General features: G+C 47.7%; 1 protein-coding gene across 1 annotated transcript in view; it reads left to right on the top strand.

Moving 5' to 3' along the window:
* SYK (spleen associated tyrosine kinase) overlaps nucleotides 1-27657 on the top strand; it is a 94535-nt gene that overhangs the window by 33693 nt on the left and 33185 nt on the right. The window contains exons 2-6 of the mRNA XM_068553441.1: nucleotides 6722-7150; nucleotides 9268-9428; nucleotides 22176-22311; nucleotides 25496-25577; nucleotides 25961-26004. Coding sequence (XP_068409542.1) covers nucleotides 6749-7150; nucleotides 9268-9428; nucleotides 22176-22311; nucleotides 25496-25577; nucleotides 25961-26004 — 825 coding nt within the window. The 5' untranslated portion in view covers nucleotides 6722-6748. The remainder of the gene's footprint in view (nucleotides 1-6721; nucleotides 7151-9267; nucleotides 9429-22175; nucleotides 22312-25495; nucleotides 25578-25960; nucleotides 26005-27657) is intronic.

Here is a 27657-nt window from a genome sequence, read left to right as displayed (position 1 = left end):
AGGCCAAACCGCTAACACAGTGGCTTCCAGTCAAGGGACATTTGGGGACACACTGCTCCCAGGAAACATTTGGCAATGTCTGGAGATGGTTGCCATGATTGGGGAATGGGGGGAAGCTGCTGGCATTAGTGGCTGGAGGCCAGGATTGCTGCTACCCAGCCTATAGTGGACAAGACAGCCCCCAGAGCAGAGAATGATCCAACCCAGATGTCAAGAGTGCCGAGGTTGAGAAGCCCGGTGCTGATGTAATGAAAGGTGACAGATGGAAATGGGTGAGACCAACAAAATGAGTGTGAGAGGAAGCAAATGCAGCGGTCTTAGTGTGTAAATCAAGGGTGGGGGACGTGCTTTGACCGCATGTGAAAAGGGCAGCTTTTCATTTGCCAGAAACACAATGTGGGTCCTGGGAGCTGAGGCCACCCATGGCCGCATTTGTGGGCTACCGACAGCAGCCCAAGGGGGGCCTGTGCACTTGTGTGTTTAGATCTCGGCGGTGGTGGCGTTGAAGCCAACTACAACTTTAAGAGAGTCTTGGGCAAATTGGAATTGTGTGGGTCTCGAAGGAGGTTGGACGCATGTTCTCCAAAGTTCTCTGACTCTGCAACCATGCTCTCCACCTGGGCGAAGCAGCAGCTGCACAGTGACAGTTTATATTAGTAAAGCAATGGCACTATTCACTGTAGAAACTCTTAAAAGGAGAGATCAGCACGTTTCCATTTAATAGGTATTTTGTGAGCCCCTGAGAAGCCCCTAAGTGTTGGGGATGCATGTCGATACTTCCAGACCTTGGACCTTACACTGTACAAGGGCAGGCTTGTGGTGAATGTGATGCAGGAAATAAACCTTTTCAGGAGATAAAGATGAACCGGGGCATGAAGCCACCTTAGACTCGGCCATCAGCATGCGCCCCTCTGAGGAGGTGACATGAGCTGAGACCACAGGCCTGAGAAGGAGGAAACCAGCCACAGGGGGAAGTACAGCGGCTGGGACAGGAAGAAGGGTGGTGTGGCTGGACGTGGTGAGCACGGGTGAGATAGGCAAGTGGGCAAGGTGAGGAGGGGGCTCAGGCCAAACCAAGTAGGGCTTGAAGGCCGGAGGAAGAGGGTGTGGGATGTGTCTGGGAGAGGGAGATGGCTTGCTAGCGTCACTCTGCCTGCTGTGTGGGGAATGGTCCACGAGGAGGGCTGGGCGGAAGGGAGAACTAACGGGTAAGACTTCCATCCACGTGAGTGGGAGGTGATGGACCTTCTACCCAGGGAATGTCAGGGGAAAAAGAGAGAAGCCGTGGCTTTGGGATATGTTTTAGAGGAAAACTGATAAGAGATCCCTGGAGACCAGCTGGTCCAACCTCCTTTGAGATTCCCCAGCCCGTGATGGAGTCCATTGGTCTCTGAATGGAGCTCACTGCTTCTCAAAGAGACATGTTCCAGGGTGGCCTGGACACATCTGAAAGAAAACATGTTCTTTTCTGAGCTAGTGGATTAGACGTGCACGATGAGTGAAAAGGAGGGATCCTGAAAGTCTCTAGGGTCTCGTCCTGAGCAACTGGTTAGAGTTGGTGTCATTTCCTCAATTAGGAGGGGCTCAGAGAGGACCAAGCGTGAGCAATTGAAAGTCCCATTTTAGGCACCTGAAGGTTGAGTTGCCCTTTAGATGTTCAGGTGGAAACGTCAGGTAAGCAGCGTTTAGGTCAGGAGCTCAGCCTGGAAAGATGGATGTGGGATCCACGGGCACGTCGTTGGCAGTGGGGCCATGTGCCGGGAGAAGATGCAGCTGAAGACCCAACACTGGGTTGCAGAGTAGGTGAAGGAAGGAGCCGTGGACTGGAGAGGGGTCGGCCAAGAAGAGGGACTGACCCACTGAAGTGGGAGTGCTGGGTGGCATGCAGCAGGAGGTCAAGCAAGATAGGGCCAGAGGAGTGACCTTGAGTGTGGCCATTTAGAGGTTGGTGGCATTGGCAAGAGCAGATTCATGGAGTGCAGAGTAAAGGCCAGGCAGAGGACAGTAGACAGAAGAGGATGGGGCAGTGCAGAGGCTTTGACAGAAAATACAAAAGAGGCCAGTAAAACCAGCCAGGGTCCTTCCTCCATACCCACTGTCCTCTCAGACTTTCTGTCTCTTTTCTCACTCTCTAGGTGTATGTTATTACATACTTGGGTACATATAACCTTTTAAAAACAAAACTAGATTGCTCTGGACACATTATTTTGAAAGCTGCTTTCACTTAATCATACTGTTACCAAGTCCAAGATCTACGTACAACAGGCCAATACATTGAGAGATGAGGTATTGGGGCAAGGAATAGAAACTTTATTCAGACCGAGAAGATGGTGGACTACTGTCCCAAAGAACCATCTTACTGGGGTTTGGATGCTAGTTTCTTTTCTAGAGCAAAGAGGGGGAGGTGAGGAGGTAAAGTAAAAAAGGTAACACTAAGTTGTTGCAAATATTTCCTGGTTCTGGCCAGACTCTGCAGTCAATGTGTTAATTTCTTCTTTTCCTGCGGCCATTCACAGGTGGGCCTTGTCAGGATATTTCCTGTGAGCTAAACAAAGGTATTTTAGCCTAACACTCAGGCATGGGAGGCAGGGTTCCCAGAGACAGGCCATTATGTGTTCTCTAAGCTATGGGCAACATCCCTTTAGTGATTAACTTGTAGCAAAAGCAATAGAATACAAAGGTTAAAGTAAGAGAAACACATCCAATACAGAGTCAGATTTGTTCTTCCCTATTACAATACCTATTAATCAACAAATATTTTTGACCACCTGCTGTGTGCCAAGACAGGGCAGTGAATAAAGGCATCCTCTTCTCACCTCTCAGAGCTGGCAGTCTGGTGTGGGGACCGAGACAAGAATCCAATTCAACAGCAAGTTACAGTGTGTTGAAGGGTTGTTACCCACGGAGGTGTGCTCTGGAGAAAAACTAAGCCAGGAAGGGGGATAGGCTGCCCAGGCATCACAAAACATTATTTCATGTTATAAAACATTTTTCTAGTGTGAAATCCACCTTGAACCTGTGTCATAAAAAGGCCCCAAAAAGCAAATGATGCTGTAGTGTTATTTTTTTTTTTAAATTGAAGTATAGTCGATTTACAGTATTGTATTAGTTTCAGGTATACAGCAAAGTGATTCAGTTGTACATATATATTCTTTTTCATATTCTTTTCCATTATGGTTTATTACAGGACATCAAATATAGTCCCCTGTGCTACACAATAGACCCTTGTTGTTTATCCATTCTAGATGTAATAACTTACATCTGCTAATCCCAAACTCCCAATCCAACCCTCCCCAATGCTGTAGTGTTTTGAGGCACTCACCTGGCAATAGCATGAAGCCTCACCTTACTCAAGAGCTACCTGTGCACCAGCCGAGGTGCTGGGGGTGTCTGGGAAGGAGATGGGGGGCCTGGTCCATGGGGACCAACGGCCTCTTTGGTTTCTCAGTTTTGAGCTTTAGAATAAAGCTGATTTATCACAATAAAGTGATTTCACTCACACATGGCGAAAAATAACTGGGAATGTTGAAATAACCAAAAATATATGTAGCTAGTTCTAGGCACTGTTGAGGAGAGTATTATCCCTGTGTGTGTTAAACAGAGTTTGAGCTACAGACTTTCCCTGGGGTCCAAAGAAAAGGAAGATGTAAGCAGTGCCTGTGAGCAAGTGTGGACGGAGAGGGGGCCAAGTCAACGGGCATGTGGAGGGGAGTACACAGCACATCGGGGAAGCTGCTGTCTGTACTTATTTACCATAGTGAGCGAGAGCTACTGTCTGAGGAGCAGGGCTGAGAGCAGCAGTGCGGTGACGCAGCTTCTGTGGACAGAGGCTGCAATGAACGTGACTGTCTCCTGTCCCTGTGGCCTGTGTTGTGGAGAAGGCCCCGGGTGGGCACTGGTGGGACCCAGTCCTGAGAAGGCATAAGCAGGGCATTGCAAATGTTGTTCATCCCCCAAGTTAAATAGCCCAAGAATGTGCCCTAAGCTGTCCTTGCAATAAACCATCTCTACTGTCAAAACTACCACCAACGGCCACGGCCCAGTGCATTTTCTCAGGCCCTCGCCCAGTATCACCTCCAGCACAGGAAATCACACCATTATAAAAGGGCTGCTTGGCCAGGCACTGCTGACACTGAGGGCAGCCAGGGCTTTCCCCTCCCAGGGAAGCCAGAGAGGTACCACCTGCTTAGGGGTGAGTCTGACATGCACCGTCAGAGCCATTCAGGAGCATCCTGCATGGGCCTGGAAGACGGGCCTGGCAGGCTGCCTTTCCGCCTGTCTTCTATCTTGTCATGTTGGTTCGCTTCAACGTGGGATTCACAGCAGAGGGCCAGTACCGATGTAAATCTTAGTGGCAAACACTTACAATAGTGGCAAACACTTACAATATTGTTTTTGAAGACTTACTGTTTTAGTTGAGGCCAATGGTGGGTGGCAGCTCTGTGAGAAGTCCCAAGCACTAGGGACAGCTGAGATCGAGGGTGCATCTGGGGCAGGTGTGCAAGATGGTGTGTCCCTCAAGCAGAGGGAGTGTGTGAGCAAGGAGATAGGAGGGAACAGCCGTGGCCTGTGGACCAAGCCTGCTAGGAATGAGGCTGATAGGCAGAGAGGGATGGGGCAAGCTGCAGGGAACTGTGGGCCTATGGGGCAGATGAAGCAGGAATAGGAGGGGAGGGGATGGCAGGGCGGCAGCACATCAGTGCAGCTGGGAGTGATGCATTAGAAAGAGCGGTGGTAAGAGATACAGAGGGAACGGAACACACACCACAGCCATTTGGAAAACCAGCCTGAGAGAAAGCAAGGACTCTTGAAGGACTCTGGGTTCCTGGCTGGGGGCGGGCCTGGGCTGGGGAAGGCAGGCGGGTGGTACATGGAGATCGCAGCCTCAGATATGGTCAGGGGCCCAGCGTCAGCATCACGCAGATTGTTGGCACTGCAGCTCGGCTGGCCCCTGCGCTTAATAGAGTTCAGGTGATGTGTAGGCACGTGGAGGTTGGAAAAGTGCTGGGCTGCAGGGGACAGGAGTTGGAAGTGCAGGTGGGCTCACAGTGCACGACAGATAGGTGAGGCCCTGGAAGACCCCCTGCAGGAACAGAGCGGAGCATGAGAAAGGAGGCCGGAGCCCTCACTCTTTGGGGGATGGGGAGGCAGGGGCTGAAACTGTAACACAAATGGCATAGAGGGATTAGCCTGAGAAGAAGAAAGAAGCAGAAGGGAACTACTGCTCCCCAAAGACACATCTACTCACTGTCTTTCCAGGGATGTGCTCCCCAAAGACACATCTACTCACCGTCTTTCCAGGGATGTCTTTTGGTTAATAGCAGATGTCTTTGCTTTAAGAGCAAATGTGGATGGTACTTTTAAGAGAAAACAAAACCTTGCTGGAAGATGAATGTTTAGAAACTTTGACAAAGAAAAATTAATGATTGATAGTCAAATATTAAGAGAAGCAAATGAGAAAATTATTTGTACAATCAAATTATAATAAAACCCATGTCTTTTGGGGGGCTCACTCGGGAATACTGATTTGGCAATATTGCCTGGAGAAAATTCTGTTACCTCTACCAGGCAGGCACTATGTTCTACTGTCTTTTGTAAGGTAAGTCCTGTTGAGAAGAGGCTGTTTCACATAATCATGTGTGTGTGTATCTGTGTCTGTGTCTGTGTGTGGTGTGTGGGTCTGTGTGTGTTTCTTTGTGTGTCTGTGTGTATGTCTGTGTGTGTAACATGAAGGGGTATGTGCTTTGCTCCCTAGATGCACAGATGCAGTCATCTAGATACTTTTCCATTGATGACAAGCCCCTTTTGGTTAAAATATACACTATTTTGGATGCTTTTTGGACTGGCAATATAGATCCTTCTCATCTACAACCACAAATGATCAAACAGTCTTCCTGTCAAATTGCATTCACTGCCTTCACACTTCTCCTCTGAAGTGTGTGTCTGTTTAGTGCGAGAAGTATCTGTTTTTGGTGACAGGTGTCCTCATCAAATGTGGAACCTGCACTATTTCTTCAAAACTGTCCCGGCGGATGGTACAAGGCGGGTGCCAGGAAGTGGTCTGGAGGAAAGTGGGAAGGGGACAGTGTGTGTCCGAGTCCTGGGGCTCTGGGAGGATGGCACTTGCATGCCTCACTTGCCCATCCTACCTCCTGGCCAGAGGTTTGACATATATAAACGTGGCCAGCGCTCAGCTCTCTGGTGTCCAGCGTATAGCGTGTGACATAGTAGACCCTCAGTGTTCAGGTAGAAGGAGTCCAGTGACATCTTCACTGCACATAACTCTGACCAGCGTGAGTGTTCTTGACAACTGTCTGCATCTCCAGAGAACAAGGGGCTCGTCTGGGTTCTGCCCCTGTGCCCCACTGACTGTCAGAGAGCTCCTGAGCCCTGTTTTGCAAGGGGACTTCTCTTTTTAGTTTGTCTCTTAGAATTCTCTGTACACACACACACACACACACACACACAGAGAGAAGATTAATTTGACTGCATTGGTCCATTGCTCTGTTTCTTGGCTCAATATTGAGAGGGTGTGTTTGGAAATGTAATGGTTACATGGGCAGAAAGGACGAGGGCACAGTTAGTTCAGGCTCTAGACCCGAGTCCCAGAGGGAAGAGCTTCCGCCTGGCGGGAGGACTTGCCTCGTTATCTGGAGGGTCGGTGCTCTAACAGCGTCGTGCCGCTCAGGTCCTGACCACTGCCCCGTCTTTGTTTTGCCAGGTGCACACCTGAGGGGAAGGCGCAGGGATGGGCGACAGTGCTAACCACCTGCCCTTCTTCTTTGGCAACATCACCCGGGAGGAGGCAGAAGACTACCTGGTCCAGGGGGGCATGAGCGACGGGCTCTACCTGCTGCGCCAGAGCCGCAACTACCTGGGCGGCTTCGCCCTGTCGGTGGCACACGACCGGAAGGCACATCACTACACCATCGAGCGGGAGCTAAACGGGACCTACGCCATCTCGGGCGGCAGGGCCCATGGCAGCCCCGCCGAGCTTTGCCACTACCACTCCCAGGAGCTGGATGGCCTCATCTGCCTCCTCAAGAAGCCCTTCAACCGGCCGCCCGGGGTGCAGCCCAAAACCGGCCCCTTTGAGGACCTGAAGGAGAACCTCATCCGGGAGTATGTGAAACAGACATGGAACCTACAGGTGGGTGGCAGCCGGTCCCCTGGCAACGGCGGGGCACGGTCTCGTGTGCTCGCAGGCCCTGGAATTCCACACAGGCACCCAGTTGCATGAGAGCCATGCAGTGGTGCCTCAGGTAAGCAACCTATTCCCTAGTCATCAGCGTGGGCCCCCAAATGCCTCACTCCAAGAAGACAGCCTTTCCTCTTTTGCGGTCACACTTGAGAGAGTGGGCCCCTACTGTGCCAGCCATGTGGGTTTCTCCACTGCAGGAAACCACTATTACCCAATTCGTGCTGGGCCCTTTCAGAGAGGCATCACAGGCATATACTGGTTTTTAATTACCCAAGAGGGTCATACTGAACACACTGATTGGCACTTGATTTCACCCCTTCATAATATCTCTTGCAGAACTTTCCGTGTCGACAGACACACGGCTGCATCAGCCTGTTACTGGCTGCCTGATGGTCCCTCCCGTGCACCATGATTTATTTTACTAGTACCTATTGATGGACACCTTCATTGTTTATAAATAATGCTGCTAGTAACATTCTCCTAACGCTTTACGCAGCATCAGCAGGATAACCCTGAACAGGTTGGATTTGCCACAGTGAAGGATTTGGACATATTGACAGGTTGTCATCCAGAAAGGTCCCAGAGATTGTGACAACTTACATTCCTGCCACCCTCTCAACAGCACTTGATATCAGGAGCCACCAGGCTGGCTGATGGTCTGCTGCTCAGACCCACGTGTTCAACCATTTCCTTGTGTTTCCTGGATGTATGTTTTCTGTATATCCATGTGGATGTATGACAGTACAGGCTTTCTGAGGATTCTATACACCGACTTCTTTACTCCTTTAATATGTTCTGCACTGAATTCAGTCTTGCAGACAGATACTATGTATTCAGTATTTTTCATTAGTATTCATTACATAAGTCTTAGACCATCTTTTTACTCTTTTTTTAAAGCAGATAAATCAGATTTATTGAGGTGTAATTTACACACCGTGAAATTCATCCTTTTTAGGTCTATGGTTCTATGATTTTTTGACAATCACATGGCATCATATAGCCCCCCCACCCCAGTCAAGACATGCAACAGTTCCATCACCCATCAAGCGTCCTCATCTTCACCCCCAACCCCAGCCCCTGGCAACTCCTCATCTGATTTCTGTCGCTATAGTTCTGCCTTGTCCAGAATACATATAAATGGACTCACACAGCACGTAGCCTTTCCAGACCAGCTTCTTACACTCCGCATAATGCATTCGTGAGTCAGCTGTGTGTCAGGGGTCCATTCTTTATTATGGCCGAGTAGTATTCCACACCCTTTTGCTTTTGCCCTCTGCTCACTTTGAATCGGATGCCTCTCTGGTACGTAACGATGACTGCTTTTGTATTTCATTCCATCTGTGAAGCATGACAAAATTTTCAAATTCACCTTCCCTTCTGCCTTCCCTCCCCACTTCCATCTCCTCGCGTGGGTTGGTTATGTTTTTATTTTCACTTCTGATTCTTCTTATAACTTGGAATAATCAGCTCAGGTTGTTTATTTACTACTGTGAAAGATACCTATTTCTCTCCCACTAAGAACAGTTGAAGAAGCGAATTCACCCAGCTGTCAGCCTTTTTCTCATTTTTGTTTTCCATGTTGTCAAGGTTTATCTCCTCTTTCAGTGATCACATCTCTTGCAGTTACAGGCAGCAACGTGTGTAAGTGCGCAGAGTGAAGCCTTGTAGAGGCAGACAGGAAAAAGCATGTCTTACGTCTTCCTGATTGTTATTACGTGATCAGGGTCTAACACAGAACAATCAGTTCTAGGAGGCGACTGATTGGAAGAGGGCAAGAAGACCATTCTCTAGACCTCATGGATTATACCAGATGGTTTCTAAAGCCCAATGTGGCTTTTAAAATGCCCACCTCTGTATTCTAAAATCTATTTTGTTAGTTATATACTTGAAGGCACTTAAATAATATATAGGATCTATTGGCTTTGTTTATTGAATGAACCTACAAACACATAAATAAATGTGATTGCATTTTACCATGTCAGGACTTAGGATAGATTGGAAATGCTTTCTGCGTCTTTCTCGTCACTTTCACTTGGTATGGCTTCACTCTCTTCTCCTCGTGGCAGGGTCAAGCTCTCGAGCAGGCCATTATCAGCCAGAAACCTCAGCTGGAGAAGCTGATCGCCACCACAGCCCATGAAAAAATGCCCTGGTTCCACGGAAAAATCTCTCGGGATGAATCTGAGCAGATTGTCCTGATAGGATCAAAGACAAATGGAAAGTTTTTGTAAGTATTGTGTCTTATCCCTTCACCCAGTAGCTCCCGGCCTGCTTGGACAGTTAGGGGTAGCTCAGCCTCCCCATCCGTGGAGTCCTGGTGACCCTGGGGAAGGGATCATGTGCTATCATCAAAACACGTGTGTTGGTTGGCTGCACAGACATCTCACATTGAAGCCATCTCATGGAATTCAGCATTTGTTTTGCCCAGTATAGCCCCAAAGTGAACACTTTTCTTGGGCACTGAGGGACATCATTGAAGAATATCTATTCAGCCACATAATCTGCTTTTAATGCCAAACATGGGATGCATAACACAATCTGTGGCTTTCCATGCAAGCTAAAGATACTGCAGTGTGTTTGCTCACATTTGCCCCAAGATCTCAGACTTTTCTTCTCTTTTTACTTGGGGAGAAGTACCAATAGGATGGATAGTAAAGAAAATTTGTTGGGAGTCGCTCATATGAAAGGTTAGTGCAGGAGCTTGATCACAAGCAGGTGTGCGCACTCTGGCCTCATAATCTCAGAAATGAGGTGTGTGTCTCAAGGCCTGCTCACTCTTACCCTCAGTGGTCAGTGCAGCTCAATCCTGGAGGCGCTGGAGGTGCAGGCTGCCTCGCGGCACGGTCGGTGGTCCAGAGAGGGCAAGGAGCTGTCTCAGACAGGTGTCGACCTCATTCCCCCGAGGTGCTGTGGCTGGTGGGATGCAGGGGGGCTGCCGGCCGAGGCATGCTCACCTGTGTTTGTCACTGCTCAGTGACCCCTGCCCCTGACATGCTGACTGGGTGCCCCAATCTGGCCTCGGACACTTACACAGCAGTGTAGCCCCACGACCAAGGATGTGCAGTCACACCCAGCTGGCACGGTAAACTTTTCCTAGAATTGAAGTGTTTTCTCTGAGTATCCACCTACTTAAAGAATTTTCCTCAGACTTTACCGTAATCCCTATTATTTAAGAAATGATCTTAAACACAATACTCTTTTATTAAAAAAAAAATGATCCTAAAAACAAGTCCAGAGCAGCCCAGGCTGGCACACAGCGTGACTGGGGTGATGGCTTAGTGGATACAGTAATGGCCACTGGCAGAAATCATGGGACAGAGGGATATTTTTTCCCCTCAGTGTGGCACCTATCAGCTCATTTTCCCCTGAGGTTTGAACTTTTACCACCTTCTTAGGAATAATTCCAACACACCTGTCATGGGACTGCATACATGGCATCTTGGTACGTTAAGTCAGCCCCAAGTTGGGTTATCCAATCAGCAAGGCCTCTGCCTTCTCACCGGTTTAGAAGCCTGCACTCAGGGAGACCGCCTGCTCCCCCTTAGACAAAGGGATGTTGCAGGGAGCACCCGCCCTGGGACAGCCCCACAGTTGTGGGGTCCTTCCGACTGGCTCTTCTCTGGCCTCATCCAGGTTTCCCTAAAGAATGTGTCTCCGACCTACTTTCCCATCATTTAAACCGACTCGTCCATCTGTGGACCAGCATTTATTGGTGTCCACGGTTGCGTGAGGCACTGGACACCAGCTCCGTCCTGGGCATTGGAGACGGAGGTGTCTGCCTCATGGAGCCCACATCTCACTGGCAGAAGTAGACACCGAGTGATTGAACAAGAGCTGCACAGCGCATCGGAGCATTTAAGGAAGGGGCTAGAGCATGCTGTGGTTGGGGGTTCTGTTTTATGCTAGATGTGGCAAGGAAGGGCCTGACTGTGAAGGAGACATTTGAGCAGAGACCTGAAAGCAGCTGGGAGCCATCCTGATGAGGGAACAGCATGTGTGGGTGCCCAGAGGCCAGGAGTGTGCTAGGAGGGCCAGGCCACCACGAGGCCACTGTGGCTGGTGCAGAGTGAGAGGGGGAGAAACGGAGGATGGGGGCCAGGTTACTGAGGGCTCTCGGGCATCGGGAGGACTTTGCTTTGGGCAAGCCAGTCTGTCCAGCTTCGGGAAGGTGTTAGGGCGGATCCAACTGAAGTTCAATTGGACCCGTCTGGCTGCGCGTAGAAAAGAGCCAGTGCAGAGGTGCAGAAGTGAGCACGCTCACCGGCCCCACTGTGCATGTTTCCTCTCTTCTTGAACTATGGTATGAAATCCATTTGCGGTAGCAGAACCCCTGAGCCAGAAGGGACCTCACTGCTAATGGGCTAAATCCCTTGATTTTCAGACAAGGACTTAGGCACAGAGGAGCTTGCCCAAGGCTGTCAGGCAAGTAGGAGATGAGAGCTGGAATGCGGCGTCCCTGGCATGTCTGGGCTGAGAGGAAGCGGCAGCAAAAGCCACGTCCAGGGCGTCCACTGTCTCTGGCTCCACCGCTCTCCCCATGCAAGGTGTGGTGCCAGGGCACGTCACTCAGAACGCCCGCTCCCCCCTCTTGTCTCCTGTCCACACAGCTCGGCTGGGACTGTTCAGGAGTGGCTTTGTGAAGAGTGGCTGTCAGGGACTTTGTACTGTCCTTGGAGAATAAAGGCTCTTTACAGAGGAGATGGGCAGTGTGGTCTGTAGACCCTCCCATGCAGTCATCTGTGGCATTTCTAGAGGTGGCTTTTCATCACCTGCTATGATGGGCTGAATGTTTGTGTCCCCACAGATTCGTATGTTGAAGCCCCAGCCCCCAGTGTAACAGATTTGGAGGTGGGGCCTTTGAGCGGTGATTAGGTTTAGACGAAGCCATGAAGATTGGACCCCATGATGGGATTATCTATGAAAAGGAGGAGGCTGGACTCTGCCTGCACCAGAGAGGCAAGGCCATGTATGTGAGCATACAGCCAGATGGGTGCCCTCTACAAGCCAGGAAACAGGCTTTCACCAGCATCGTGATCCGAGACTTCCAGCCTCCAGAACTGAGAGAAAGAAACGTCTGTTGTTTAAGCCCCTTGGGCTGTGGTATTCTTACTAAGGCACCTGCCTGTGTCTGGGGTCTGGCTGGCCGGATGGGAACACCAGACAGGGACCCTCAGCCCAGGTCCTGTGGGTCGGGGCCGGAGCTCTGCCTCGTTCGTGACATCAGGGACACAGGCAGAGTGGACAGGCCGTGTTGGGGATGAGTGCCCTCAGCTCTCTGAGGCCTCATATGACAGCACACTTTGCCATTTTGAGAAATTAGTCACAGCTCAGGCATGACTACAAAATGGATTTGTTAGGAAAGAGAAACAAAGCTTACTTTCCGAAAATGTTGTATCCTCTCCCCCAAAGGAAGGATCCAGAATTGGTGGGGTCCAAAGCATATATAATTTGGAGACCCTCTTTAAGAAAGAACACAAAATTAGGTACAAAATACAGTATATTTTAGAGTGAGAAAAAAATCACAATGATTTACAATTTTAAAAAAACTAATAAATACCTTAAACATACAAAATTTAGAAAAAGTAATATATTTTTTTTTACTTAAGTGCCTGCCACATGTCTATAGCACCTTTTATTTTCTACATCTTTTGACTGCATAGTGTTTGCCTCTTCATTTGACAATAATTTGGTAGTATTTTCTTCATTTTGAAAAAAGAAAACTCAGTCCTTCCTCTAGGTTCACAATTCATTCTGAGTAATGCATGTCCATTTTTAGGATCATTGTCAACTCTGGGAAAGGAAGTTGGAGTGGAAGAAAGAGTGGTCTTCTCTGGCTGTGATTAAATATCTTTTACAAATCATACAAAACTCTAAGGCCATGTGGTCACACTGCTGCGCCCTGCTTGGGCCGAACGAGGCCGTGGGGACAGGCTGTGGTCAATGGTTCTCTGACTGTCCAGTTCAGAAATATCTCACCATGTGGTTCGTGCAGGACAGCTCAGAGCTCACATTCACAAGTGCTGCTCCAAGAGCACATCACATCTGCTGAAATGTAATGTGCTGGTCCCTTCGTGTCATCATGTAAGGGATCTCAGAACGAAAACGCTCTAAAATTTCCATGTTCTGCAAACGAAAAACAATGGAATTGTCACTTGCTTTGTGTTTAGTACCCAGGTAAACATTTTATTGTTTTTGGCTAAAAGTCCTTGAAAATCTTACAGAGTCAAGAGTGAGTTCTAGGTGACCTTTAAAATACACAGATGGCAACTCTCCAAATGGCTGACTTAACATGGCACAGAAAAGATAGTATCTCAGATTTGTCAAAGGAGTCATCAAACCAGTAAGTCGCCAATGCCATTTTCACTGTAGTTCTTATTTTCTGACTTTAGAAGTATGCTGTTAAAAATTTAAAAATCTGCAAAAATAGCCTTTCATTCCACAAAATAATGCATTCCACCAGATGTGTGCCAGGCATTGTGATAGGACTGTGACAAATAAGATAGACTTTAGTCCCTGCCTGCACCATGCTGGCAGCCTAGGGGAAGATGTTAAATTCAGAAAGACATACTGCAAAGTGTGTGACGTGTGACTACATGTCCCGCTCCATCCATCACGGTCGTCCCATCTGATGACACTGTTGGTATCTTTATTTCTGTTCACTTGTTTGTTGTCCGTCAATACCACTTGTTCTGAATGCCCAAGTGCAGGGACCGGCCTCCATCTTCACGGGTGGAGCCCCAGTGCTCAGAACAGGTCTCAGTGGTAGGGGAAAGGGACATTTCAGCTGTGTTCTGAGCAGTGAGGAGAAGAGAATCAGTAGAGAAAGAAAAGAAAGTGGTCCTGGGCAGGAGGAAGTGTCAGTGCAGAGTCTTAGGGGTCAACACTGCCACCTGAGCGTGGCCTGGCCCAGGAGCGGGGCAGGAGTGACAAGCTGTGTGAAGGAAAGGCAGTCCAACCAGACAGGAAGTCCCTCCTGACCCTAAGGGGTGCACCGAGGAATGGATTATCCACTCAGGGAAAGTGAAAGGGGGCCGATAACATGATGGGAGGGGGTACAGCAGGGGTCAACAGGGCTGTCTCAGGCCAGATGGTCATCCTATTTACACACCAACTGTAATATTTGCCAGATGATCCTTAAACTGGCTGATTAGGTTTAGCTGAGGTTGAGGTGGTAGTAAGGCAGTTCCGGACTCCATCAGGAGCGAACAAGGGCCACAGCAGGATGAGTGCTGGGGCAGCTGTGCCCAGAGCCGCTGGGTGAGAATGGTGGAAGGCAAGAGGTGCTGACTGCGGGTCTTATTTTGGAAATGCTTGGTGAATGCCAGGTCAGTGTTGCCATGGAACTAAGAGGTGGAGGGGATTGAAGGAGATCCCAAGAGAGCAGGTGGGGACGAGGTGCTGCCAGGTCGAGTCTCCTGGGCCAAACCAGTGGTGCAGTCAGGTCTGGGAGACTTGTGAGGTCCTGAGGAAGACCCTGACCTCTGAGATGACCCCCTGGATTGTGGAGAGGGGAATGAGGGTTCTGCAGGGGGAGAGATGGCAGAGAGTCAGGTCTTAGACCAGGACAGTAGTTTGCAGAAGTCAAGAGCGAGTGTTGCCCATGCCATAGCTGAGTAGTGTGGGCAGGAAAGGAAGGTGAGAACAAAGGCCGAGAGGAAGCCCAGGAGAGTTGGAGTCCGAGGGTCTGAGAGGCACACGTGCTGGGGGGTGTACGAGCTATGGCCTGTGGGCTTCGCGGGTCCTGAGGCCGTAGAGCCTTACATCCCCTGCAGTTGGGGGTGGGCCTCAGCACCCTGCGCTGTCCTGTGGTTGTTGTACATGATGGGTGGGACTCCTTGACCCGTGCTTTTCTCATGACAGCTCTTTAATATGTTACAGTCATCCCAGGTAGCCTGGGGCCCTGTATGCAGAGAAACAAGACAGTGCAGAGGCCTCTGAGCAGTTACCAAGTAGTGGTGCCGTTTATCCTTCACATGCCCTCCACAGTCAACCACCTTTCCAGCCCTGCAGAACAACTGAGTCCCCTGTGTGATGTGCTCTTATGTGCTCTGCATCTGAAATCCAGGTACCCCAGACCTTCCCCTGTCCCTTTCAAGGAGAAATAAACACTTTAATCTTTGAGTCATCCCTTCTTCATTAGCCATTTTCTAGATGGAGTATGACATTCTCATTGCTTTCTCGCTTCCTCCCTTCTCTTCCCTTCCCTTCCCCACCATATCCTTCTCCATTATAGCCCGATGCCCCTCATACCCTCTCCTCCTTTACACACATGTACGCATCCACACACACACACACACACACACATTCACTTATTCATGTCTCTAATGTTCGGGGCCCTGTAGGAAGCCTTCCAGGAGAACCTACAGGTAAAACAATGGGCAACATGCACAGATGGTCCAATGAGGGCGTACACCATTCTGTACACAACTGGGTACTAGAAGATTTGGTGACAGTGGCTTTCTAAGGAAAAGGGTTGTGTCCACCCAGAATCAGGAATGTGCTAAACCATGTGGTCCTTGTCCAGGTTGGACCTGGCTTGGGGACACTGGGTGACATACCGGCCACCCTTGAATATTAGAACAATACCTTTCACCAATGCCCTCCCCCTCCCTCTCCCCCTTCCCCATCAGGTGTACTGGATGGCAGGTGGATGCCTCTCTTTGGAAATAGCTATTAGTAATCTTTCTCAGTGCAAGTACAACTCAGTGTAAGGTAACCAGGATAAAATGTATTCAGAATATGCTACAGTTTTTCAGAGACATTGAGCTAGCTTGTAAGAATATACACTTGTATTCCCCATGAGCAAGGAACAAATGTAAACTAGGAGAAAGGATGAAGAATGAAAACAGTACCTTCAGTGGGGTTCCACAGGATGGATACAAAGTCCAGAGCAGATGATGTAAGCAGTGATCCTCAACCTTCTGTTTGTGTGCAAACCACCTGGATGCTGGTTAAAGCACAGATTGCTGGGTCAAACCACACACCCCCACCCCCCAGTTTTTAACTCGCTAGGCCTGAGTTATAGCTCAGGAATTTGGATTTCTAACAAGTTCTCAAGTGATGCAGGTCTGAGGACCACATTTGAGCCTGCTCAAGATGCTGGATGCCTACCTAGGCTACGTTAAGAATAGTGATCATTTGAGATTTTCCAAGTTCATTGGAGGGTCTGTAACTATATGTGCAGTAGGGAATGTTCCTGTATTATTTGACTGGTTGAGATAGAGTTAACCTTGAAACTGCTTCTATTTGTAGAAACTTAAGTTCAGGCAAGTGCAGCCACTTAATAGCTCTGTGATTTAGATAGCTTAATTCATCTCTCTGACCTCAGCTTACTGAATGATCAAAAGGGGAAACTACTGTGTTACCTGAGTTGTTACAGAAATGAACAGGTAATATGTTTAAAGCTAAGCCAGTGGTTGTCCTGTATCTGTGCTTCCTACAACCATGGATTCTTTCATCAGTTCTGGAAAATACTCATCTATTTTTTTCAAGTATTATCATCCTTCTTTCTTATCATTTCTGCCTTCAGAGGCTCCTATTAAACGTATTTTAGACCGTCTTAATTCATTCTCTATTCTTTCTTAGTTTCTATTGCCTTTTCTCTGTGCACTGAACTAGGTAATGTTCTTGGATTTGTCTTCCAATTCATTAATTTTCACCTCATCTGTATCTAATCTACTTTAAACTCATCCACTGTTTTTTTTTTCCGTCAGTTATATTTTTTTAAAATTTCTAGAAATTCCATTTGTTTTTGTTGTTTCTCAAATAGTCCTATACATTTTTGAGAGTATCTTATTGCTTGCTAGTTTTTGTGATTCCATCTTTTGTTTCTTTGAATACTTTATGTATAGTTAGCTTATATTCTGTATCTGATGATTCCAATACAGAAAGTCCTTAGGTGTATAAATCTCTGTCTCTCCTGCTCTTTTTCCCTCCCTGACCTCTTTCTTATAACTCCTGTTTCCTTATGTTTTGGGTGATCTTTTTGAGCTCGTATTTGATTGATATTCATCTGTGGGACTCCTGAGTGTTCTATGCTGGGAACACTGTTCTCCGGAGTTGAAGAGGTTTTCTTCTTCACCGTCCTTGCTTTAATGGGGGAATCTCAGGTTCAGGTGCCCACCTTGCTGCTGGCCCGGAATGTTCTCCCCCCCGTCCACTGCAGCACTGATATTGGTATTTGTCCTTAGGCAAATCTCACTTTTTTTTTTTTTTTTTTTGCTCTTATTTGCCACTCACTTTTCCCTGCTTAAGTTATAACTCACTTTTTGTTATATATTTAAATTTCAAAAGTGATCTCTGGGTTTAGAGAAAACCGTACTCTTATTCATTGATGAGTGAGACTGCGTGACCCTCATATGTCACAATAAAAGCTGAGTTCTGTGAGTGCTCTTAGGTGCTGCCATCATGGATCAAAGTGTGCCATTTTATTCGACACATGTGGTTCTGCAGCCGCAGGTCAGCATAAAGTGTCATGGCCTGTCTGAAGTGAAAAGTTTAAAGGGCATTGTGGACTAACGTCAGAATCACTTCATTGGTCTGATCAAGGTCCCCATGAAGCTGGAGAAGAAGCAGCATGACCTAGTTTCACCTCATAAACTAGAGCAGAGGGAGAGAGAGGGGAATTGATAAAACTTTTTAAAAGGCAGACATGTGAAAGAATAGCTTGGCATGGCCCCATATTTAGACCTGTGTTCCGTACTGATCCTGCTTTCATTGCATGTATGGAATGCTCACGTGCCTAAATTTTGCTATAGTGCAAGGCAAAAGCACCCAGAAGTTGCATTTCCTTTTGTCTTCCGTGGATCATTAGGGCTGGTACCTCTCCTGAGTCTGGGGGTGCTCTCAGCATTATACTGGCAAGCATACTCCTGGGTATGCCACTCCCATATCCTCTCCTTCCTTACTCCTCAGCTGCTGTCTTGAGAAGCCACTGTTGGGCCCCATGCTGCAGTATCTGACCACCCAATACAGTATCAGCCCTGGAAGTGAGCCCCTCCCTGTCTCTTTGTACAGCCCATCCTGGCCATAGGCACACAGCTTATCCCAGGCACCCCGATTCCCCTCCAGCCAGCCACGGTCTTCTCTGCCCATGGGAAAAAAAACCTCACAGGACAGTGAGAATGCTTGGTGGGCTAGGATGTACCCCAGCTGTTCTGTTCTGTCTGCAGCAGACGCAATGCACTGTCCCCAGACCTTGCTGGGTGGAGGTCACCTTGAGGGTCCCACCACCTCCCGGTCCTCACTTCCCTGTCAGTGTCTGGGCATCATTACCACATGTTTTCTCTGATCCAGGAGGTCGTAGGAGGGTGGAAAAGGGCTTCAGCCCCCCCAGGCTGTGCCTGGCAGAACGAACAATCTCCCCACCTCAGCTTTGCCAAGTGCTTGGTGTCTGTGAGTTGCAAGCCCTGCTCATTGCAGAGCCTGAGACCATCCACCCGCAGAGGCAAGGTGGCTCTCCTGCCCTCTCACCAAGGACCTCGAGACGGTCTTAAGGCCAGTTAGGACAACTTCGCAGTTCAAAAGCGCTGAAGTCCCACACCCTGTCGTAGCAAAACACAAATCTGTCGTGAGCCTGCTTTTTCCAAGAGACTCACTGGGAAAAAATACAGTATTCTAGGGCTTCTGGGAATATGCCTGAAGATAGTTGACCTGGAGGGTGGAGGCCAGCAACCCCAAGAGAAGGTGCAAGACTAGTCTTTGCTCTTTCCCCTTTGGGCGTCCACGTGACAAACCTGGCGGGTGTCCCAGGGCAGAGGGGGGCTTTCTGAGGAACAGGAGGGGGCCAGGAGGAGGAGCTACTTCAGCTTCCAAACCAGTATTTTCCGTATGTTAGATTAAAAATAGCCCAGCCCAGGATCCGCCTGCAGCCAGCAGACACCTCACAGTTACTGGCCGTTAGTGTCACCAAGCCTCTGGTCTTTGCCACCTACAGATGTTGGGCCTGTGGGTTTCCCTTCTCTGCCCTCGTTTCCTGCCAGCTGCCTCGGGGGCTGCTCAGGCTGCATGTCCACAGCCTGTCCCTGTGCCTCCCGGTCCTTAGATTGTAATCACCGGGTAGCTGTCGCCGCTGGCATCCCGGGAGCTGAAACAGGTTGCCTGGCTGGAGCTCTGGGAGAGAAACTCCTCTGGGACCTGTTCTTGGGGGGAGCCTCAAGGAAGCGTGTGCCTTTGCAGAAATCACTGCCCAAAAGCAAGAGATGCTCTATTTCTGCCTTGCACCAGCTCTCTTTTAATGCTGTTTTTCTTATGAAATACTAAGCACACAGAAGAGTGCATCACTCTGTAAGTGCAGCTTAATGGATAATTCTAAAGCAAACACCACTGGAGTCAAGAACTAAAACACAAGCAGCATCGCAGAAGGCCCCTCACTCACACCCACCCGTTACAGGACGCCACTTCCTGCACCCTTGTGTCCAGCATGCCCTGGTTGTTTTCTTTCTCGTCACCACCTAGGACCTAGCCGTACATCAAAACTGTTCGCATTTGCCTGTTTGGGAACTTCATGCATGTGGAATCACAGTATACGTTTTATACCTGTGAGAGTCACCTGTGCTTTGTATCACTGCCATTTGTTTGTTTTATTCTATGACATTCTGTGGTATGAATACCCCACAACCTACTCACTCTGCACTTAGTGAACACTTAGGCTGCTTACGGTTTTTGATAATCTCAGATAAAGCTGTTATAAGCATCCCCACATACTTTATAGGTGCAGAATGCACACATTTTGTATATCTTGGAGTGTTTTGCTGACTCAGAGGGGATAAATAGGTTCAATTTCAGTAGAGAATTCCAAACTGTTTTCCAAAATGATTGAACTGATTCATGCTCCCACAGGCGGTATACGAGGGTGCCTATTGCCCTCATTCTCAGAAATATTTAGCATTTTTGGTCTTTTTAATTTTTGCCAGTCTGAAGGGCATGTAATGGTATTTCCATTGTGGTCTTAATTTGCATTTCCCAATTTCTGATGAGGTGATTGAACCATCTCCCCAGGCATTCTGTGATCCTCCATCTCAGTTTTAACAACAAAAGGTCAATCAGGGCATAAGGCAAGGTGGAATGGTTGGGCATTGGACATGGATCTGGAAAACTGGAGTTCAGATCCAGTTAATTGATTCCAGGACCCTGAGGTCCAAGATGCAAAGGACTTTAAATCAAAGAGAGTGGTATTTTGGAATGGCCTATGGGCATCATTATCCCAAGGTCACCTTTTATATGCATATATGTAAATAGGTATTGCTTCATATTAAGAATTTGTATAGTTCTTTGTACCTCCAAACTATCCTATTTGTTTGCCACGGATGCTTATAAAATAAACAAAGCAGGTGTGAGTAGTCCCACATTATAAAATAGCTTCCCTACAAGATAGACTCAGTTATCCCTTATATAAAAATATGCTTTTCCTTTTCTGTGTGGTGGTTTTTCGGTTTGACAGCAACCAACTGGCCTTAATGGGCCCTGTAACTGTGAAAGAGAGCTTACGCTTTGGGGTGCCGGTGACCTGGTTGGGTTGGGAGGAAGGGATGTTTTCACAGAGCAGAAAGTTTCAGAAGCGGCCCCTACCGAGGCCGAGGCGGGTCTGGGCATTTCCCGCCACCCACACCAGCTGCCCTGAGCACTGGGGCATGGAGGGAACCCGTTCATCACACACAGCCAAGCACGACTTAAACTTATTTTTAAAACAAGGTTCCAACCCCACACGACACAGCTCATATCTCAAGTCCTGGGCTAGCTCTTTGAGGTGAACCTACAAAGCCAAGGGTGACCACGTCAGCTTCCAAGGTGCATCTTGTGGATGTGGCCTCGTACAACCAAAAGGAAGCATCAGAAATCTCCCCTCAACATGGAAATCCGACGGCAGCTTGGCATATGTGAACTCTTCCCAAAATACAGCGCATTGGGCACATTGCTTAACATTTGGGGGCCTCAGTTTCCTCATTTTAGAAAATGCCAAGACCGGAGAGGCTTTCTGGGACCTCTGGGACCTCGGTGACTCACCCTCTCGCAGATCTTGTGATCCCAAGGGCTTGAGTTGCTGAGAGGGGAAGATGGGCTGAGGATGGTGATGACTGAGGAATTCAGCTGGGGAGGGGCTTCACCTCCATTCCGTGCCTTTGCAGCCCCACCAGGCCTGCGCCCTCCCCAAGTTCCACAGGCCCTCCCTGTGGGCGGCAGGCCCCCCTACAACACAGTGGGTGTCTCTCTGCTTGGTATCAGACTCACAAGTCTCATTTCCTGGATAAGGGAAGGGGGTGGTGCCCAGGAGCACCCACCGGGACCAGGAGACAGAGCCTGGGCGCCCAGCACAGCCAACGCAGCCCTGGCTCTGCTTGCTTCTCCCCACCCCACGCTGGAGGGCATTTTCTTCTCCTGGCAACGTCATCTGACCGCATCACATGGAACATTTTAAATCCCGGTCCTGGTCCCGCCCTCTCCTCCCTGCAAAGGGGAGAGCGAGCTTGAGGGAGTGAAGAGGGCTTTCAGCCCCCTCCATCTGGGGTCCAGAAGGTTCCTAGTTAAAATGCCCACCAAACACCCCCCCTCCACGCCCACCCTTGGCTAGACAGGGGAGCTGCACTGCCTGGAATCTGATCCAAATGCAGAGCAGAGCTCACTGAAGAGAGGAGGTGAGTGAAGAGGGCTCTACAGACTCCCCAGCTGCGGAACGCTGCGGGTCCCACTTACTGGTACCAGGCAAACAGAGGACTTGCCCCCAGAGCCCAGGCCTCTCCTGATGCCCACACAACGCTCCCCAGCCTGCTGGGCTTGGCTGTGGCCTGTCCCCGACCATAGCATTTCCTTGTCTGGAGCTTGCGGTGTCACTGAGCTGTGGGCTGGGCCTCCCTGGGTACAAAGTCCTTGACCCCTTGTCCCCGAGGTTGGGACGCTGTTGCAGGCTGCCTCCCCAGGGCGCTCCTCCCTTCCAGGCGGTAGGAGTGATGGTGATGCGCTGTCTCCTCTCTTCCAGGATCAGGTCCAGGGACAACGGGTCTTACGCCCTGTGCCTGCTGCACGACGGGAAGGTGCTGCACTACCGCATCGATAAGGACAAAACGGGGAAGCTCTCCATCCCTGGCGGGAAGAATTTCGACACACTCTGGCAGGTATTCCTCATCCTCAGAAAAGAGAGGAACCAGCCCCTGGACCTTGTTAGAATATGCCACCTGGGTCCTTGCCAAGACCTGCCCAATCAGAGTCTGCTCTTCAGCCTTCAGGTTCCTGGATGACTGGTCTAGGGTCATCATGTCAGGTGACAGAGGCTCCCATAGCTTATCCAGGACCCCTCAGCTCTTGGCACTAGGAAGTGGTACCCACTCAGGACTGTGCTTAGTTTAACAGGAGACCCTGCCTTGGGGCACTAGAGGCGTTTTCTTTCTAAGACGTTCTGCCTGGAATCCAGAACAGCCTTTCAGACAAATACACGCAGTAGAAAGGTGTGGATGGCTGGGAAGGGAGGCCTAGAAGTGGCTAATCAGACTGTTCTTTGAGTTGTGAGAGGCCAAATTTAATATAAAATGTCAGGTGCCGTTCTCACTGCAAAACGAATCTTGCTGCAAAATTAGGGCAACCTAGCAGTCAGCGTTTCCTGTGCTTCAGGCCGCCATTTGTATAGGATTGTTCAGCCCTGGTCTAAAAAGGGGTTCTTCTTGACCCACTTGATAGTAAAACCGAAAACAGAGCATAATTTGGGAGTTTCTTAGGCACTAATGAGCCCTAATCTGGTGTTCATCCCTGCTTTCCATTGGGCACGAACGACTTGGCTTCATCCTAAATCACAGCTCCACGAGGAAATGGCAAAGCATCCTATAAACTGTAGTAGGTCCAGAGACAGAGAAAACCAAGGGACTCTGCCATCCCAAGAGCGACAGCTACGTTGAGCTTTTGTAGGCGTGGGACGTCATCGGGGATGGGTTCAAATGTCCACACCAGGCCCCTCCAGGAACCTCATGTGTGGTTACAGCAGGAAAGGACCCGACTCAAAATCTTGCCTTTTTAAAAACTGTGATCAGGGGTCCCCATTACCTTTAAAGCACTTAGAGTAACCACCACACGTGGTTTATTTTGGTTCCTAATGCTGTAGTTGGGGACAAAATCTTCTTTGAATGCTGGGTATTTTAATATTTTTTCATATTAGTCATAATGCTGACATTGTCTTTTGGTTTATAGATCATTAGCATGTAGCTTATTATCAACCACAGACTTTGCTTTGTTTTAATGGTATCGCTTTGAAAGAGTATTTAACCTATTAGGTACTAATGCCCAATGCAAATCAGAGAGATGAGTAGGGAATGTTACCTTCTGGTATTAATTTCCCATCAGAGCCTCTCACTTCCTACAAGAATTGTTGATGGTGTGCATTTAAAGGCACTGGAGTCCATCTGTCAGCCCAATGCGTGAGGGTCCTGGGCTCCATCACTGGTACACAGCTATTACACTTCTCCTGAATGACCATTTTCCCTGTGTGAGCCCACTCACAGTTTCCAAGTCTGCATGCTGACTATAATGTTAAACATCTTTAATTGTTGGAAAGTTCCTTCCCAAGACTCTTTCCCATATTTACTGATTCCTCCAGCATCTCACAGTATTCAGCCTTAATTAAATCTTTCCCCTTGTATATATGTTTAAGAAAGAGCATAAAAATGCCAGCAGTACCTTCCATTTTTAAAAGTGTGATTTCATTGGTTTTCCTTGACACCAACGTAAGATACCTCTGTGCCCTTCCCCCACCCAGGAGTCTGGTGTTATTTTTGTGAGAGTTGGTAACTGCTACACTACTCTAGTATTCCTTTCTTTAGAGCTAGAGTCAACACATCCGTGGACCAGATCTGCCCCTGGTCTGCTTTTGTGTAGTACTTGAAGACAATGGTTTTTATACGTTAAAGGGTGTTTTTTAAAAAAAATAAATAAAGGACTGTGTGACAGAGATGCCATGTGGAGTGAAAAAGCCAAAAATATCACTATCTGGCCCTTTACAGAAAAAGTTTGCAGACCCCTGCCCAAGAGGGAAATCCTTACATGTATGCCCACCTCCCAGACACCCTTGTGGCGTAGATTATCTGAAAACATAAGCTTGTAAGGAGATATTTGAATGACGTTGGAGAGATGTGTGATAGTTCAGCTGTTGTAGGGACCTCAATACTATTAGCCTTAGAACACAGTATTGCATTTAACAGAATAGAGAGAGCTTTGATGTCCATTTCAGTAGCGTGTTAGGGCTGGTCAGATTGAAACATTTATTAAGAAGGTGGATCTCATGTTGTGTTCTTTCCACAATAAAATAAAATTTAAAAAAAAGAATGCTCCCTGGAAGGATAAAATATATTCATTCAACAAACATTCACCCAAATAGGTAAGTTTTGAGAGGAAAGAAATTCAGAAGCAACGAGTCCTTAACTGGAAAAGGTACCAATAAACAGATAAGGAAGAAATATCAGATAGGAAGATTTTAGCTTGTCTGAAGAGGAAATGTCTGTATGAGAAAAGTAAATGTGAAAACTAAGACTGTCTTCCTATTGCATAATTTTGATTGGATATAAATAAATCTATTTGCCATTCATTTATTTTTTAGTGTAGCAATCAGGCATCATGATTCATAGTTTTCTGGGAGCCATTAGCCAAGGCTGTCCATATCCCGTCAACATAAGGCCATTTGCCAAAGGGTCAGCTTTCCCCATGTCCCAGCTCTCACATCACCTGTGCTGTGATGTCTTCTCTCTGAAACTTTTGGGCTGAATTGTTTGGTCCCTCCAAAGCCTTTGCCCACAGCACTATTACACCATTAATCACTTTACATTGTTCATTTATATCTCTCTCCACCAAGAAAGTACCTCAACAGTAGGAAATGTGTCTCATTCACCATAGTTTACCTTTTGTCCTATCTCAGGACCTAGCACACAGCAGAATGTTTGTTTAATGACTGAATACATGAATGAACGTTAGCATGCAGAATTCATTGTTATAATATCACACAGATATGGGAGAATATAAACAAATAAATGCAACTTGCTACCCAAAAAAAAAAAAAGAAGAAGAAGAAGAAAGAGGGTGAGCCAAGAGCAGAGTCCAAAAGGGAAGGTGGCATGTGAACGTCTGTCCAGAAGTCTGAGGGTGGCAGGAGAGAGGCATGGGGAGGGATCAGGAAGACCACCAAGGAAGCACCTTCTGTTGTTAAGGGCTGTCCTTGAATCACTTTTAAAGTCCAAAAGGGGAGTCAGCTGCTCCAGGTCAGGATTTCTCCATTGCCTGCCTCCATTATTTATTATACTTTCTTACTTTCTTCTTTTTCAGCTCGTCGAGCATTATTCTTATAAGTCAGATGGTTTGTTAAGAGTTCTTACGGTTCCATGTCAAAAATTTGACGGTCAAATGGGTGAGTAGCCAAGACATTGGAGTCTCACCCTTTCAGATGTTGATAATAATCAGCCTCGTTTTAGATTTGGTCTGTTGCAAATTCAAACAAGATGGGATGAGGCTTTGTTTTTACTGATTGATTAAAATGATGTCAGATTGCTCCAGTTTTATAGATATCGTTCATCAAAAAATAGCTGATAACTTTAACTTTAAAAAACAAATTCATTTTAATTGCTTATGTGAGAAAGGTGAAAGAGGGTATCAAGAAATGTATGCAGAAAATGTATCTACTCCTCAAGCAGTAATATTTTACAGTCACATTGATTGACCTGCAGTGGGGGAGGGGATAAATAGTTGGTTTTCACTAACATAGCAGTAATTGTCCATGTTCTTTCTAACCAGGAAATATTAATTTCCGTCCACAACTTCCAAATTCCCATCCTGTGGTAAGTGTTACTTAGCCATGCTGTTAAAAGTGAAACAGTTGTATATTAGCATGATGAAAAGCATGTTTAGATAACAGGAGTCATGGTAATTGTTTTCATCACACTTGATAAACTGGGATTGCTGGTGTCAGCTAGAATCAGCCTATTTTCAGATCCAAGCTAGCCAAATTAACTTCTTAGGTAGGTTAAAATCCCTCCATTTTCTAAAAAGTGTACAAAATGACCATGCAACCCAATGTTAAATCAGAAATACGCCTCCTGGCAGATTTGGGAAATGTAGCATATTGTTCAGGCTCAGTCCTGATCCATCCACGTGGAGGCGTGTGCACGATCCGTGTGACCACGTGCATGCTGGTGTAGCGAGCCAGGTGTGTAAGACATCTCACTGAGGTTGACTGCCCGACTCTTTTGGTTAAATCAACCAAGACATTGTTATCAGAAAAATCACCCTTTCCAGGAGAGCTGCTTTGGCCATAGCTTGGTGGAGGAAGGCTTGGGATGGGGATGCTCTGTGCCATCACATGAGAGAAGCCCCTAGAGAAGGGTGGAGTCAGGGGCTTGGCCAGAACCCACCTCTCCCTCCATGTCAATAGGAGGTGAGAATGTGGTTTGTCCACACTTCTCCACATGGGTTTGCCCAACACATGCCTGATACTCCCAAAAAGAGAGAATTCCAGCTCTCTCCTCCCTCCAGACTGTTAAGAGTTGACACACGGATTTATACTCCAAGCAGGAATGATGTCCTGCTACTTTAAGGGGGAACCTCACTGTGGACATTTGATGCCCTTTAATGCCATCTGTGAGGAATGAAAATTCCCCCATCGTGAGCTGTGCACCCTACACCTCACTTTCTGCCTGTTAACCCTTAAAATCTGCAAAAGGCGGAATGCCCACTCTGCCCTCGGAGGGGGCTGTTGACTTGCTCAGAAGCTGCAGCTAAGCTGAACCAGGCAGGCTCTCCGGGTACAGCCCCTGTCCCCAGACTGGGGGAAATGGAACTTGCTAAAATACCGATGAACTTTGGGATCAACCTCTAAAATATAGCACTTTAATGGAGTCATCATTTTATTTGACCCTTTATACAGCTCATGGGCCTGGCGAGTCAACTTTAAGGTTGTACCCGTCATGAGACAGGTCCATTTTCCTCTAAGAAGCATGAGGGCTTAGGGCTGAGTACTCTTAAAAGAATATCAAGCCCTCTATTTAACCTTTCATCACCTAATGGCTTCAAGGAGTTGGACATTTTGGAAAAACTTTTTATTGACTAGTGAAAAACATATAGGAAAAAAATGCATGTTCCCTAAGGGCCCAACTCAGTGAATTTCCACAAACATCATGGAACCAGCACCCACAAGAAGTAACAAAATTGGGCATGCAAAATTAGTTTCTTTAGGATGATTTGTCTTGAGTTTGTGACTTAATAATTCTGTATGAAAAGCCGGCTATTTAACGTAAAAGCTCAAATTTTATAGCCTTCTATGGAAAATATTGCCAAAGTATTTTTCCAGATCCTTCTCCTCAAGTGGTTGGCTTTTCCTGAAGCCTTTCTAATGATCATATGTTGCCCCTAGTGCATCTCATCAACAGAATCTGGAGGGGGTTAGTGTAATTATAGAACAGGTTAAAATAGCATGTCATGTAAGGTAGCCTGTA

Source organism: Eschrichtius robustus, chromosome 10, assembly GCF_028021215.1.
Source record: "Eschrichtius robustus isolate mEscRob2 chromosome 10, mEscRob2.pri, whole genome shotgun sequence".
In the NCBI taxonomy this organism is placed as follows: domain Eukaryota; kingdom Metazoa; phylum Chordata; class Mammalia; order Artiodactyla; family Eschrichtiidae; genus Eschrichtius; species Eschrichtius robustus.
Note: the sequence above shows the minus strand (reverse complement) of the source record. Positions and strands in the feature narration are given on the sequence as shown.